The sequence below is a fragment of the Diceros bicornis genome, chromosome 8, assembly GCF_020826845.1.
Source record: "Diceros bicornis minor isolate mBicDic1 chromosome 8, mDicBic1.mat.cur, whole genome shotgun sequence".
NCBI lineage: Eukaryota > Metazoa > Chordata > Mammalia > Perissodactyla > Rhinocerotidae > Diceros > Diceros bicornis.
In genome coordinates, this window is record NC_080747.1 from 44,100,789 (window position 1) to 44,114,927 (window position 14,139).

The 14,139-nt window shown below is 40.9% G+C and overlaps 1 protein-coding gene across 1 annotated transcript; it reads left to right on the forward strand.

The window, feature by feature from the left end:
- The first annotated feature begins 1,794 nt into the window (after positions 1 to 1,794).
- ARL9 (ADP ribosylation factor like GTPase 9) lies at positions 1,795 to 12,711 on the forward strand. Its single transcript, XM_058546386.1, has 4 exons — positions 1,795 to 2,079; positions 5,191 to 5,353; positions 7,833 to 8,008; positions 12,431 to 12,711. Exons 1-4 carry the CDS (start codon positions 1,795 to 1,797, stop codon positions 12,608 to 12,610), a joined length of 804 nt encoding a protein of 267 aa, XP_058402369.1. The 3' UTR covers positions 12,611 to 12,711.
- The last annotated feature ends 1,428 nt before the right edge of the window (positions 12,712 to 14,139 follow it).

Genomic DNA, 14,139 nt, shown 5'->3' on the forward strand with positions numbered 1-14,139 from the left:
TCCCCTGCCCCTCCTAGCAAGCCACAAAACTAATGTAATGGGATTGAGAGAACCTAGTTTTAATTTTAAATTCACTGAAAATTCATCATTTGATATGTGTACATAAACAAATTGAGGAGTAAACATTTTTTAAGTTAGCAAGAAGAACAGCATTTTCAAGACTACTTGTTACTGCTAATCTTAAAAACTGTTGCATCACTCAAGCCTTCTGGAACCTGCCATTCATTCATTGTTCCTTACAAGGCTATTTGAAATGTAGATCTGATGAAGGAAAGTTAGTTTATTGCATTAAGATTAGTTTGTTAGATTGTGAAATATGCTAAAGAGTTGTAGGGGAGGAAGAAACTTTACCCTCTAGGTTCTTCTGGTTAGAATAAGAATTAAATTGACATGAGACAGAATAACAGGAGAAAATCAAACAAATTTAATAACATGTATACATGGGAAAACTGAGTAACTCACCAAAATGGTTGAAGCCACCACCCTAAATACATCTTCAGCTAAAGACAAAGGAGGATGTTGGGGGTAGTGGTTTGAGACTTCAAAGGGGAGGCAGGCAATTCACATGGAGATGGAAAAGCAAGTGTTTGGTAGACAAATGTTTGCCATACCTTGCAAAAACAGTGGGATATGGGGAGGACTTTGATCAAATAGGCCTTGCTAGATTCCTCCTTGTCTGTCACACCTGGTTTATTTTATACTACAGTTATCTATGATGATAGCTCCTTCCTGAAAGAGGCCTTATATCTTAAATTCTTTTAGGCAGTTAGAGGGAAGGTCAAAATTTCTTCCTGAGTCTTTTGTTCTTAAAAATAATCAAGCCAAAGACACATTTTAGGGTGGTGAATTCTGATCTCCCACAGAGTGCAATTTACCAAAGTAATAAGAACCATCCATATACTTCTCAACCAGTTCAAGAAACATGGGTACCTAATTTGCTACATATTAGATCTTTGGGGGTGACAAGACTAGTTGTGGTTTTAATACCTGGCATTACTAGTATCCATGATCCTGGCAAACTACTAATTTAATCTCCAGAGAACTATTTTTTCAAGTGAAATGTTATAGGGATTTAAAATAAGGGAGCCGATCATGTTCCTCTATTGCTTATCCTTAAGCATCCTGGATAGCAGCCTCTAGTCACTCCTAGTGACGTTAACAGGGGATGGAGGGCGAGCAGATACTCAACTTCACTTTCCAGGCTTGTGATTACTATCTGGGGGAAGGCAGGGAATCCTTTGGGGACTCTCAGGACTGGCGCCTCAAGTGTTCTCCAGTTTGGAGACACCTGGGCTGCGCAGGCTCTGGGATGATGCGGGAGACGGTGAGACGGTAAGATCTAGGCATGGAAGGCCTTTCTGAGACGCCCAGCCCAGCCTGAGGGAATCGCGCCATGGTGCGCTCTCCCGAGGAAGTGGCACCTGGGGACGCTTCTCCTGCACAGATGACCTGCCCCGCGGATCGTTCCCAATTCCCGAGACTGGGCCTCCCAGATTCCTTTAGCTGGGCTCCACCCTTTCAGTAGCTCCCCAGCCTTCCCCTCTCCACTCTTCCTTCAGCCCCGAGGTTCGGTGAATCTGCTGCGCGCAGCTCCCGCGCGAGATGCCCGGCGGCAGCCGGCGCGCCGTGGGGCTGGCCGCGGCTGCGGTGACCGCGGGTGCGGTCCTACGTCCGCGCGCGTGGACCTACGTCTCCGCCCTGCGCCCCGCGCGGGGGCCACAGCTGCCGGGACCCAGGGCCGCGGCTCCAGCGCGCGGGCGCGCGGGAGGAGGGAAGGAAAGAGGGCCGGCGGGGATGGAGAGAGGGAAAGTGAAGAAAGAGAAAGGAAAGGAGACGGAGAAAGAGAAAATTCGGGAAAAAGGAAAGGAGGGGAAAGAGAAAAGGAAGGAGGTGGAGAAGGAGAAAATTAAGGAAAAAGAGAAGGAGCAAGAGAAAGGGAAGGAAGAGAAAAGTAAGAGTAAAGAGGAGGAAAAAAGGAAAGAGCGGGCGACAGAGAAAGAGAAGGAACAATTTAAGGGAAAAGAAGAGAAAGATAAGGACAACAACAGCGTCTTGACGAAGCCCCCGCTGGAGCCGCCGGTAAGAGACCGGTGCCTCGGACCCTGTCCCCAAGGCCATTGTCGGCGTTCAGGCGGGAGCGCCCGCTCTGTTACGTCGGAGGCCCCGACCCGCGCGGGAGGGAATCGGGTCTTGTTTTTGCGGGCTTTTTATCTGTGGATGCAAGGGGATGCGCCACGCTTCGAACGACCCATCGCTAGCGCCTTCTCCCCGGACCCCTGCCCACCCTCACCCCTAACCTGGACCCTGCGTCCCAACCCTCGTCAGGTCTAGTGTTGAGGAAGAAGAGGTCTCAGCTGGTCTTCAGCGGACTGCGAGGAACTGCGCTTCTGGGGCCCCATCTCTGTCCAGCGCTCAGCACTGGCTGACAGACCGTCCACAACACAGAAATCAGCCCCGAACCCTCGCCGCACACGGGCTCTCGATTCGAATCCTTTCTGTTGGATAAGTTCTTTGTCAGAAGGCGCAGCGTTCCTGAATTTGTGCAGGATGTGTTTGGGGGCTGTCTGGACTTTTTTTGTGGGCTCTGTAATTACTGCTTCCATTGTTTTCAGATCACCAGGGCCCAGAAAATACGGTACAGACAGGCACTGTAGTGACAAAAGGCAAATAAATACCTATGATTCCACTCATATGAGGTACCTAGAGTAATCAAAAGCATAGAGACAGAGAGTAGAAGGGTGGTTGCCAGGGGCTGGGAGAAGGGAGAATGGGGCCTTAGTGTTTAATGAGTAGAGTTTCAGTTTTACAAGATGAAAAGAGTTATGGAGATGGATGGTGGTGATGGTTGCACAACATTATGAATGTATTTAATATCACTGATGTATTCTTAAAAATGGTTAAGATGGAAAATTTTTAAAAATTATTTTATTGAGGTCATAATGGTTTATAACATTGTGTAATTTCAGGTGTACATTATTATTTATCAGTTTCTATGTAGACTGCATTGTGCTTATCACCAATAGTCTAATTTTTATCCATCACCATATATATGTGCCCCTTTACCCCTTCCACACACACCCCCAACCCGCTTCTCCTCTGGTAACCACTAATCTGTCCTCTTTATCCATGTGTTTATCTTCCACATATGAGTGAAATAAAAATGGTTGAGATGGTAAGTGTTATGTGTATTTTACCACAATTAAAAAACAGGTGGGGAAAAGAAAGAAAGAAAAACCAGGCATTGTTTGGATCGGCTTAATGACCTCTGTGCTCCTGGAGTTCCTGGGCTCAGAGCTGCTTTCTGCTTCTAAACAATTTGAATTATTAATGGAGATTTGATCTCTGCTAGAACAGAGACTACCCAGATCCATGTATAGTTAAAGGAATAGTTTTTGACAAGGAACAGTGGTGTTCAGAATCACAGTCCATGTCTGAACACTTGGTTTACAATAATCCCAGCTTTCCTTAAGAGATGATAAACATGAGGAAGCATGTATTTTAGACTAAAAAATAAGCATATGTAAAGCATCAGTGACTGCAGAACTTCTAGGCAGGATGGGCTTAGGGGCAGCAATGTGATTGGAAGGGGACTGGGCAACCGTTTTTACTCACAATATTTCATAGGATCTAAGTAAGATGCCATTATTTTAGGTACCACTAAGAAAGAAAAAAAAATGTGCCAGACACAATATGACATACCATGGATTGTAAAATCTTCATGTCAGAGATGTTAAAATGTGAAAAGCCTGAGTGGGGCCATCGGTGGAGATGAGGGGGACATAATTCACGCCCTGCCGCCATTTCTTAGGGCCACCATTGCTTTAAAGCATGCAATTTCAAACCATCCAATGAAGTCGCCTTTGTGCATCAGGTCCCTCTGTTTTACCATCACTCTCTCAGAATGACATTATAATATTTAGATGCAGATGAGAAGGAATGGGGAAGGTGGTGGGAATGGAGCTAGGAAACATCTATGGAAATACCATTCACTCTAAGAGCCATCAAGAATTAACTCCAAAAACATGGACTTTTTCAAATTCTGTTATTCACCAGACAGTCTTCATAAATCATGCTCTCTACACAAGTCTCTATAAGACCAGACCTAAAACATCTTACTTTCACATAGATCTTATAATAATAATAATAATAATAAAAAGAGGTGGGATAGACATTCCAGTGCTTTTTAGGATCACTTGTTATCAGAAATCCAGTCTAACGTCAACATTTAGTGTTCAAGCAGAAATGTTTAAGATTAATGTTATTTTTAAGCCAGTGCCATTGAAGACATTTACTAGTGTTTTTTTTGTGTGTGTGTGCATGAGGAACCTCTTTAGTAGGCTGTTTGGGAAATAGAATTGAATTCCTGTGAGCAGTCTGGCTGTATTGTTGCTCATTTATTACAGTTTACATTAAAGTTTGTACCCTAAAAGCCACCTTTCTGAGCTCTCTGAACTTTCTATTTCTGCCTTCCTACCCACCTGTCCCTCAATCACTTGTCATAAAAATTTCTAAGGCTGGTATGTTGGTGGAATGCTTCTTTCTAAAGTTTATGTCTAGTACAACAGGTTTTAACATCAGATTTTTAAATAAATGCTCATTTGTGATTGGAACTGGTTTAACAATTTCTATAATCTTAGCCTTTTCATCTAACTATAATTCTTATATTAAAAAGTATAGGAGGGGAACCTTGCCCTAAGAGATTATAATCTAGTGATCCAATTGGAAAGACAAGACAGGTTAATAATATGAGACCTTAGATGCTTACACGCTGAGTGGCACAGTCAATACATGGACCATGAAAGTGCCAAGACCCCAAACAACAAACTGAATTCTGGTGCAACTGCCGTGAACATGAACTCAGGAAACAAAGTGAAGTCTGAAAATTGGTCCTGTGCTCTATGGCACCTCCCATAAATCCTGATATATATAAAGTATTTATTTGATAGATTGACCAGGAGTTGGGGGATGGAGAGGGGAGGTGCAATTAATGTCACATAACTGATGACTGATTGTAAGATACAAACTGATTGGTACATTTTGTTCTAGACCTATTAAATTATTTGTGAAGTTTTGTTCTGGTTTACAAGCCACAAATATTATTGGGTCCTACCACAGGCAGGCACACTGCCAGGAGCCAGGAAAACAAGGCCCTGATAGCATAGGTTTATTGATTTATCTTTTGTTTCACAGGAGAATAATAAGCAGATCCTAGTGTTGGGCCTGGATGGAGCAGGAAAGACCAGTGTTCTCCACTCTCTAGCTTTAAACAGAGTCCAGCACAGCGTGGCACCCACCCAAGGTTTCAATGCAGTGTGCATCAACACTGAAGACAGCCAGATGGAGTTCCTGGAGAGTAAGCCCTCTTTCTCATTAGTTACGGGATAGCTGCATTTATATACCTTAAGCCAGACATAATGTTATCAACATTGGGTCCTTGTGAAGAGTAACACTCGATCAGATTTTCCTAGACTTTTACAATGCATGTGTAGTTTAATACTAGGGTGCACTGCTGTGGGGGAAATAATTTTCTGCTCTTTTTATTTTCTCCTTTTTGCAGTGGTGGTGATAAAGGGGAGCTGAGAGGAAGGCTTTAGCACCCGCTCTATCCTTACTACCCCAATAAACATGCAATCTAAGTAAATAAAGTGTGCTTCCTTCTCTGCAAATGCAACTATAGACAAGCCCCAAACCTCTCCTTGTAACCAGATGGTAGCCCAGAAGCTCCTACTCTATAGTCATTCTGGAGTCACCACCTGTCTAAATATTGCTGTTCCCCAAAGTTGCATCAGATCCTCTTTACACTCTCTCCTTGGATGATTTCATCCATCCTTTTGGCATTAAATACCATCTATATGCTAATGACTCCCAAATGTGTCTATCCTGCCCAAACATATCCAAATGTCACCTGACATCTACACCTGGCAGTCTAACCGGCTTTTCAAACCTAACATGGTCAAAACAAGATGCTTGATTTATCTCCATATCTGTTCCTTTCCCTGTAATTCACTGGTTAGTAGATGGCTCCTCACCCATCAAGTTGCTCAAGCCAGAAAACTGGGAGTCACCCTTGGTTCCTCTTTCTGTATCCCCACCTCCAGTCCACAAGTAAAACACCATGAATTTTTCTACCTCTAAAACAAATCTCAAATTCATCAGTTACATCCTTTCCCACTGCCCCTATTTGAGTCGGAACTTCCATCGTCTCTTACTTAGATTACTGCGTCACCTTTTTATTTTTGCTTTCGTCCAGTTAAGAGAAAATGGTGCACAAAGAAATTGGTAAACCTTGTAGGCAAATCTTTAAGCTAAAAGCATTATTAGGAATAGAGGTTTAAATTTGCCCAGAAGCTATAGAAGAAATAATAATTTTAATCAAATAGATAGCTAAGAAAATAGTCTCAAAATATAAAAAGTGGAAGGAAGGAAAGAAGAGAGGAAGGGAGGAATGGAGGGAAGGAGGGAGGGAGGAGGGAAGGAAAAAGAAAAGAAAAGAAAAGAAAGAATCCAACTAGGGGAAGAAATGGACAGATCTACCACTGGAGTGAGGGATTTCAACATATCTTTGTCAATTATTAATAGGATCAAGGAGAAAAAAATCAGCAAAGACACAAAATTTGAACAAAATAAACAACTTAAAAATAACAATATAAAATTAGTCAATATAAAATGGACAATATAAAGTAAAGATAGTAAATAATTTAGGCTTTGTGCGCTACATGATCTCTATTGCAGCTGTTCAGCTCTGCAGTTGTAATGTGAAATCAGCCATAGACAATAGATAAACAAATCCACATGTCTGTTCTGATAAAACTTTATTTGTAGACACTGAAATCCAAATGTGATATAATGTTCATGTGTCATGAAATGCTATTCTTTTTTTTTTCAAACATTTAAAAATGTAAAATTCATTCTTTGTGGGCTATACAAAAATAGGCAGTGGGCCAGATTTAGACTGTGGGCCATAGTTTAGGGCCTCTGTCTTAGGAGAAAAATAAAAACTAAATTCATTGTATATATATTATTATCATTACCAAAAAGTTTCTTCTGGGAAGAATCAGCAGAATGAAATAATCCAAAGGCATTTTTTTCTGAAACAGGTATTCCTGAAAGCCCACAGGATCATATTAACTCTTAGTGCAATATTAAGAGGAGAAATTTGGGGCAGGCCCAGTGGCATGGTGGTTAAGTTCACATTCTCTGCTTTGGCAGCCTGAGGTTGGCAGGTTCAGATCCTGGGCGCCGACCTACACACCGCTCATCAAGCCATGCTGTGGCGGCATCCCATACACAAAATAGAAGAAGATGGGCACAGATGTTAGCTCAGGGCTAATCTTCCTCACCAAAAAAAAAAAAAAAAAGAGGAGAAATTCGTTATGGAATTTTGATAAAGGAAAAAAATTGTGGAAATGAGGCTAGCCAATGAATTCAGTCCATTTAAAACTTTAGAGAAATGTGTCTTAACCCACCACCCTCAATTATTTTAGTAGCCTATTCCTATTTTTCGAGCTATAACTGACAGACATGCAGTGGTCGCTATGGCTGCTGTGTATAACAGGATCAGGAGGCATCCACTGTAAAATCTAGTATCTTTGTGCTGATCCTTTGTGGTCCAGAATGAATGAACCACTTGTGGAGGGTAAATATTCCCACCAGCCGTTCCCCCAGTAATATCTCTCTGGTCATTCTTAGAATTGGGTACACTCTAACACAGTGGTATTTTATCAGAACACCTGCCCAGTGTTCGTAAATTATCTAAATGTGCCTTTCCCGCCCTCCTCAGTGGACCTTCTGCGATTTTTGTGTGTGTCTTCTTTCTCTACTATTCTCTGTAGTTGGCGGCAGCGAACCTTTCCGTTCCTATTGGGAAATGTACCTGTCCAGGGGATTGCTGCTGATCTTCGTGGTAGATTCAGCAGATCACATCAGATTACCTGAAGCCAAGAAACACCTTCATCAACTAATTGGAACAAACCCAATCATTCCTCTGGTTGTGTTTGCAAACAAACAGGTAAAAATCTGTGCAAATATAAATTGTACTCAATAGTTTTATTATTAATACAAGAAATAGAAATGTCTACTTTTAATAGCTAGATATTCAACGATATGCTGCATATTTAGTTCAATTTGTACCTATTAGATCTACTGGATTATAAACTCCTTGAGAGTAGAGACTATTATTAATCTTTGTGTCCCTTGTAATACCTAATATACTGCCTTATGCATAGTAGGAATTCAACAAATATGTTAAATTTAATTCAATAAACATTTATTGATTGTTGAATTGATTTCAACAAAATATTTGAGTGTCTACCGTGTATAAAGAAATAGTTTGTTTTAGATTAATTAGACTGACCTGAATTTATTTTAAACACAAGCATTAAAAATATTAAACATCCCCGGGGCCGGCCCCGTGGCGTTGCAGTTAAGTGCGCGCGCTCCACTGCTGGCAGCCCGGGGTTCGTGGGTTAGGATCCTGGGTGCGCACCGAGGCACCACTTGTCAGGCCATGCTGTGGCGGCGTCCCGCATAAAGTGGAGGAAGATGGGCACGGATGTTAGCTCAGGGCCAGTCTTCCTCAGCAAAAAGAGGAGGACTGGCATGGATGTTAGCTCAGGGCTGATCTCCCTCACAAAAAAAAAAAAAAAAAAAATTAAACATCCATAGAGAAATTAGAACCCTTGTGCAATGTTAGTGGGAATGTAAAATGGTGCAGCTGCTATGGAAAACAGTATGGCAGTTCCTTAAAAAATTAAAAATAGAATTCCCATATGATCCAGCAATTCCACTTCTAGGTATATACCGCAAAGAACCAAAAACAGGGACTCAAACAAATACTTGTACACCCATGTTCATAGCAGCACTATTCACAATAGCCAAAAGGTGGAAGCAACCCAAGTGGCCATCCACGGATGAATGGATAAACAAAATGTGGTATATACATACAATGGGATATTATTCAGCCTTACAAAAGAAGGAAATTCTGATGCATGCTGCAACCTGGATGAACGTTGAGGACATTATACTAAGTGAAATCAGCCAGCCACAAAAGGACAAATACTGTCTGATTCCACTTTTATGAAGTACCTAGAGCAGTCAAATTCATAGAGACAGAAAGTAGAATGGTGGTTGCCAGGGGCTGGGGGAGGAAGAATGGGGAATTATTGTTTAATGGGTACAGAGTTTCAGTTTTGCATGATGAAAAGAATTCTGGAGATGAATAGTTGCATAACAATGTGAATGTACTTAACTGTACACTTAAAAATGGTTAAGATGATAAATTTTATGTGTATCTTACCACAACAAAAAAAAAGTAAAAGAAAATATTAAACACCTATAGCATTGTAATACCAAAGCCCCTTCCTCAATTGCTAAGGTTACCAGTCATATGAGAGCTGAATTCCTGCCTTTTCTCCCACTACTTCTGTGGGTGAATGTTTATGGAAGTAAACTAAGTAATTACAAATGATGACTAAAGTAGGAGCCTATGGTAAAGTCCAGCATAGAAGCTAGTCCAGCAGATTAGATTATTTTTAAAAGAAAGGAGGGAGATTTTTTTTTTTTTTAAGTGGAGCATCTTAAGTACCACAAACTACAGAGATATAGATCATGGTACATGTAAGTAAGCTGTATAGTATCCCATTGCATTAATTATCATAATTTAACCATTTTCTTGCTGGGCATTTGGGTTATTTCCAGTTTTATATTGTTATAAACAGTGCTATAGTGAAGCTTCATGTATGTGTCTCCTTGGAGGTGTGTATCAACATTTCTCTAGTGTATATACCTAAAAATGGAATTGCTGGGTTTCAGATTTATACATATTCAATTTTAATAGATATTACCAAGTTGTTTCCAAAGATATTGCACCAATTTATTCTTCCATCAGCAGAATATGACAATTTTTGCAGCCCCATATCCTTGTCAATACTTGGTATTGTCAAACTTTTCTATTTTTGCCAACGTGATGGGGCTGAAATTTTATTATTCTAATTTTCATTTCCTTAATTACTAGTGAACTTGAACATCTTTTCAGATGTTCATTGGTTGTTAGTTTCAAATTAGTTTCATTCTTTATGACTACAAATATCTTTTCCAGCTTATCATTGGCTTATCATTTTATTTTCCTTTTTTATACATTTGTTGTTGTTAGATTCCAACTCTTAGTGACCCTGTGTACAGCAGAGGAGAATCCTGCTCAGTCTTTTTGCGCCATCCTATCACCTTCCTGCACTATATCAGACAATGTTCCACTGCTATTTATAGGGTTTCCATGGCTAATGTTTTTGGAAGTGGGTGGCCAGGTCCTTCTTCCTAGTCTGTCTTAGTCTGGAAGCTCCGCTGAAACCTGTCCACCATGGGTGACCCTGCTGGAATTTGAAATCCCGGTGGCATAGCTTTCAGCATCATAGCAACATGCAGCCACCACAGTATGACAACTGACAGACGGTGGTGTGATTCCCTCACCAGGAAACGAACTCAGGCCGTGGGGGTGAGAGCACAGAATCTTAACCACTAGACCACCAGGGCTTTTTATACATGAGGTTTCCATTTTTAACAGTCAAATGTATCAATACTTTCCTTTGTGGTTTGTATCTCTTATCTTGGTCAAATTGAATAAACAGAGCCATTTGGTGTCAAATTTATAGGTTTTCATGGGGCATAATAACGAAAAGTTTGGATATTCTAATTTAAGATTAATGCATCTTTGTTGATATTCCTTGGCCAAAGTAATTTATGCTTTTAGATTAAATTATTATGTAAGGGTTTTAAAAAAGTCTTCTTACTATCTTTACTCTTTGAGTGATGACCTCTATTAAGGTACAATTATGTAAGTGTGGAATAAACCTGGTATTTAGCCCTGATATGCTTTTATCATTACAAAGAGTCCTTCCCCCATCCAACACTCTCCTTCTCCTATTTCCTTCCTCTCCAATTCCATCAGTGAATTTATTAACTTTAGACATCGTCCACATGTTACTGGATCCATTAACACTGCCACAAAAGTCACTGCAGGCTTAGGACTAAATAAATTCAGATTTCAGACAGGTAATATACTGGGATGACCAACATCCAAAAAGGTAATCAACTCCAGCCAGAAACCATGTACAGCACGTCAGGAAAAGTCTCACAGGCTCCTAGTAATGGAATTTGATAGGTTCATATTGGTACAAGAAAAAAAATGACACAACATGGGATTATTTCCAGAGATTTAGAAGTGATCCCCTAAAGCTTAAGTAGACCACTATGGAACAACAACAAAAAGCCAATTACAAATGCAGTTTTAGAAGTGAAAATGCTAAAACTTTTGCAAAGGACTGAAAAACTGTAGCTGAATCTGTGTGTGTATTTAGAAAAGGAAACAGTGGAAGTCATTTGCATAAATAATTTTTGATGTGTTGGGGCCAGCCCGGTGGCGCAAGCGGTTAAGTGCACGTGCTCCGCTGTGGCTGCCCAGGGTTCGCTGGTTCGGATCCTGGGCGTGCACCGACGCACCGCTTGACAAGCCATGCTGGGGCGGCGTCCCACATAAAGTGGAGGAAGACGGGCATGGATGTTAGCCCAGGGCCGGTCTTCGTCAGCAAAAAGAGGAGGATTGGCAGATGTTAGCTCAGGGCCGATCTTCCTCACAAATAAAATAAAATAAAAATAATTCTTGATGTGTGAGAGGCAAAAAAGTATGCTTTGACCTCGCCATTTTGACCTCCAGAAGGTTTTGACCTTGCCGTGCAGCATAAGCAAAGGCTCTCTGTCTCCTCATTTTAATCTCTCCGCTCTCTGCCTCGCCCTGTGGGTTTCCCCCCTTCAAGCCTTCATCACCTCTCCATCTTGTCCTCTTTGTCTCCACCTGTCCCTTCCCCTCAGCCTCCTTCTCCACCACTCCATTTTCTAAATCCATTCCCTTCTCGCTCCCTTGTCTGTCTCCCTCCACACCCCCAAGTTTGATCCCAAATTTTTTGTTCAGTAGAAATAATGGTCACAAAAGAAAACTCACAGTGACAAATGCTATAATCAATAAAATATGATATGGATAAAAACCAATTAATGAATCAAATTTTTATTGTTAAAGATAAATTAAAAATAATAGATCCTATTGAATATAATCTTGGGAAAATAAAAAGCAAAATGGAAAAACAAAATTAGAAGCAAATTGACTACACTGTTTAGAAAATTGATTAAGGTATTATATTGGCTTAACTTCACTCCAGAAAATACTTTTTTGATGATAACTCATAAATGCTGGTATAATTCTGATGAAAATCTTGATATTCAAACAACCACTAGGGTCATAATAATGGGGTCACAATATCCTCTGTATTAAAGAGGAGATGGGGTCATTGAGAGCAATAAATGAAAGTAATAAATATATCTATCCAGAACGATTGGAAAATAACCCACTTTTTTTCCTATTCTTTTTCCATTCTGGGTGAAGGATCTTGAAGCAGCCTATCACATTACAGATATCCATGAAGCTTTGGCATTATCTGAGGTGGGAAATGACAGGAAGATGTTCTTGTTTGGAACCCAAGTGACTGAGAACGGCTCAGAGATACCCTCCATCATGCAAGATGCCAAAGACTTAATTGCACACTTGGCTGCAGATATGCAATGACCACGCCCAGGCCCACTGTGCAGCTCACAATCTAGATGTCACCAGGGAGTGCTGAATGGCAAGCTGCAAGCCAAAGACTTCCACTTTCAAATAAAAAATAAGCCTTTTCCTATTTTCTCAATGCACAGCATATATACAAAGATAATGCTAATTGATTAAGAGCATCTCTTTATTTAGATTTTGAACTTAAAAAATATTCGTAAAAACAGTGTATTTAGAGGGATTTGGATTTTTAATCAACAAAATTAAAGTGAACATTAGCAAGGATTTATCCTATTTGTAGTTTTTCAATGGCATGAGATTTATATTAAAATAATTTTCTGGGCCGGCCCCGTGGCGCAAGTGGTTAAGTGCGCGCGTTCTGCTGCGGTGGCCGGGGTTCGCCAGTTCGGATCCTGGGTGCCCACTGATGCGCCACTTGGCAAGCCATGCTGTGGCGGCGTCCCATATAAAGTGGAGGAAGATGGGCACGGATGTTAGCTCAGGGCCAGTCTTCCTCAGCAAAAAGAGGAGGATTGGCAGATGTTAGCACAGGGCTGATCTTCCTCACACACACACAAAAATAATAATAATTTTCTCTTTTCAAGTAAAAATCCAGGTGTCTTTAAGTAGATCCATTTAATATTGTAGGGAAAGAAATTTCAGGATAGAGTAATGAGAAAAGTAAGCGCTATCAAACCCACATAGAAATATAAATTAACAGCATTCAGAAAGATTTAGGAAAGGCTTCTCTTTTAGGAGCCTGTTATACTAGGTGAGGAACATTGTGGGGATTTGTTTTTTAAATTCTTGACATTTTGCTTTTATATGTAGATAAGCTTTCTTCATTAGAAATATTTTGTAAGAGTGACAACTCTATTTACTTACAGACATGATATAAATCCAACTTTTAACCTTAGTGTCTTGTCTTGATTTTTCAAAAATGATTTCCAGTTTCCTGTCTGGCATGTAAGAAGCTTGGAAGCTGCCACTCCTGGAAGGTGTTACTCTAACAACAAGTAAAAAGCTAAACAGACCGAAAAATCAACACATCGTCCAGGATCCATAAGAGAGGTAAGGACACAGGGCAAACTGCTGCCCCCAAGACCGGAGTGACCAACAAGAAAATACAGAGGAGAACAATTTACAGGAGTAAAGACTCGAGCAGAAACCACCTGCAGGAACAGTGCCAGGGTGGGAACACTGGAGCTGTAGTTGCTGGAAGCTCAGAGAGGACAACTCGGAGAGTTAAAAACTCCAGGGGGATCCAGTCATGGTAGGGTCCCCTACAACTCTGTGAGATTTATCTCCAGGAGCTCGACCAGATTCCCAGAGAAAAATCAGTATCAGAGAAAAATCCCCTGGTGCTTCCAGGGGAGGGGAAAAGGAACCATTTTGGAAATATGTCAGACAAGGCCTGCCCTCAGGGAAAACTAGTTAACCAGAGTCTAACCTACTAGGGTATTATCAGAGCCTAACTGAACTGGAGAAGAAAAATGCCCAAGTCCAGCCCACACTAACTATCCTGTCCCACCTAAGTGGGGGAGAAA

Bases quoted from the DNA above. Each gene is read 5' to 3' on its own strand.
- ARL9 (XM_058546386.1), top strand. From the start codon at position 1,795: ATGGAGAGAGGGAAAGTGAAGAAAGAGAAAGGAAAGGAGACGGAGAAA. The intron at 2,080-5,190 runs GTAAGAGACCGG...TTTGTTTCACAG, and splicing joins AGCCCCCGCTGGAGCCGCCG to GAGAATAATAAGCAGATCCT. The intron at 8,009-12,430 runs GTAAAAATCTGT...TTCTGGGTGAAG, and splicing joins TTGTGTTTGCAAACAAACAG to GATCTTGAAGCAGCCTATCA.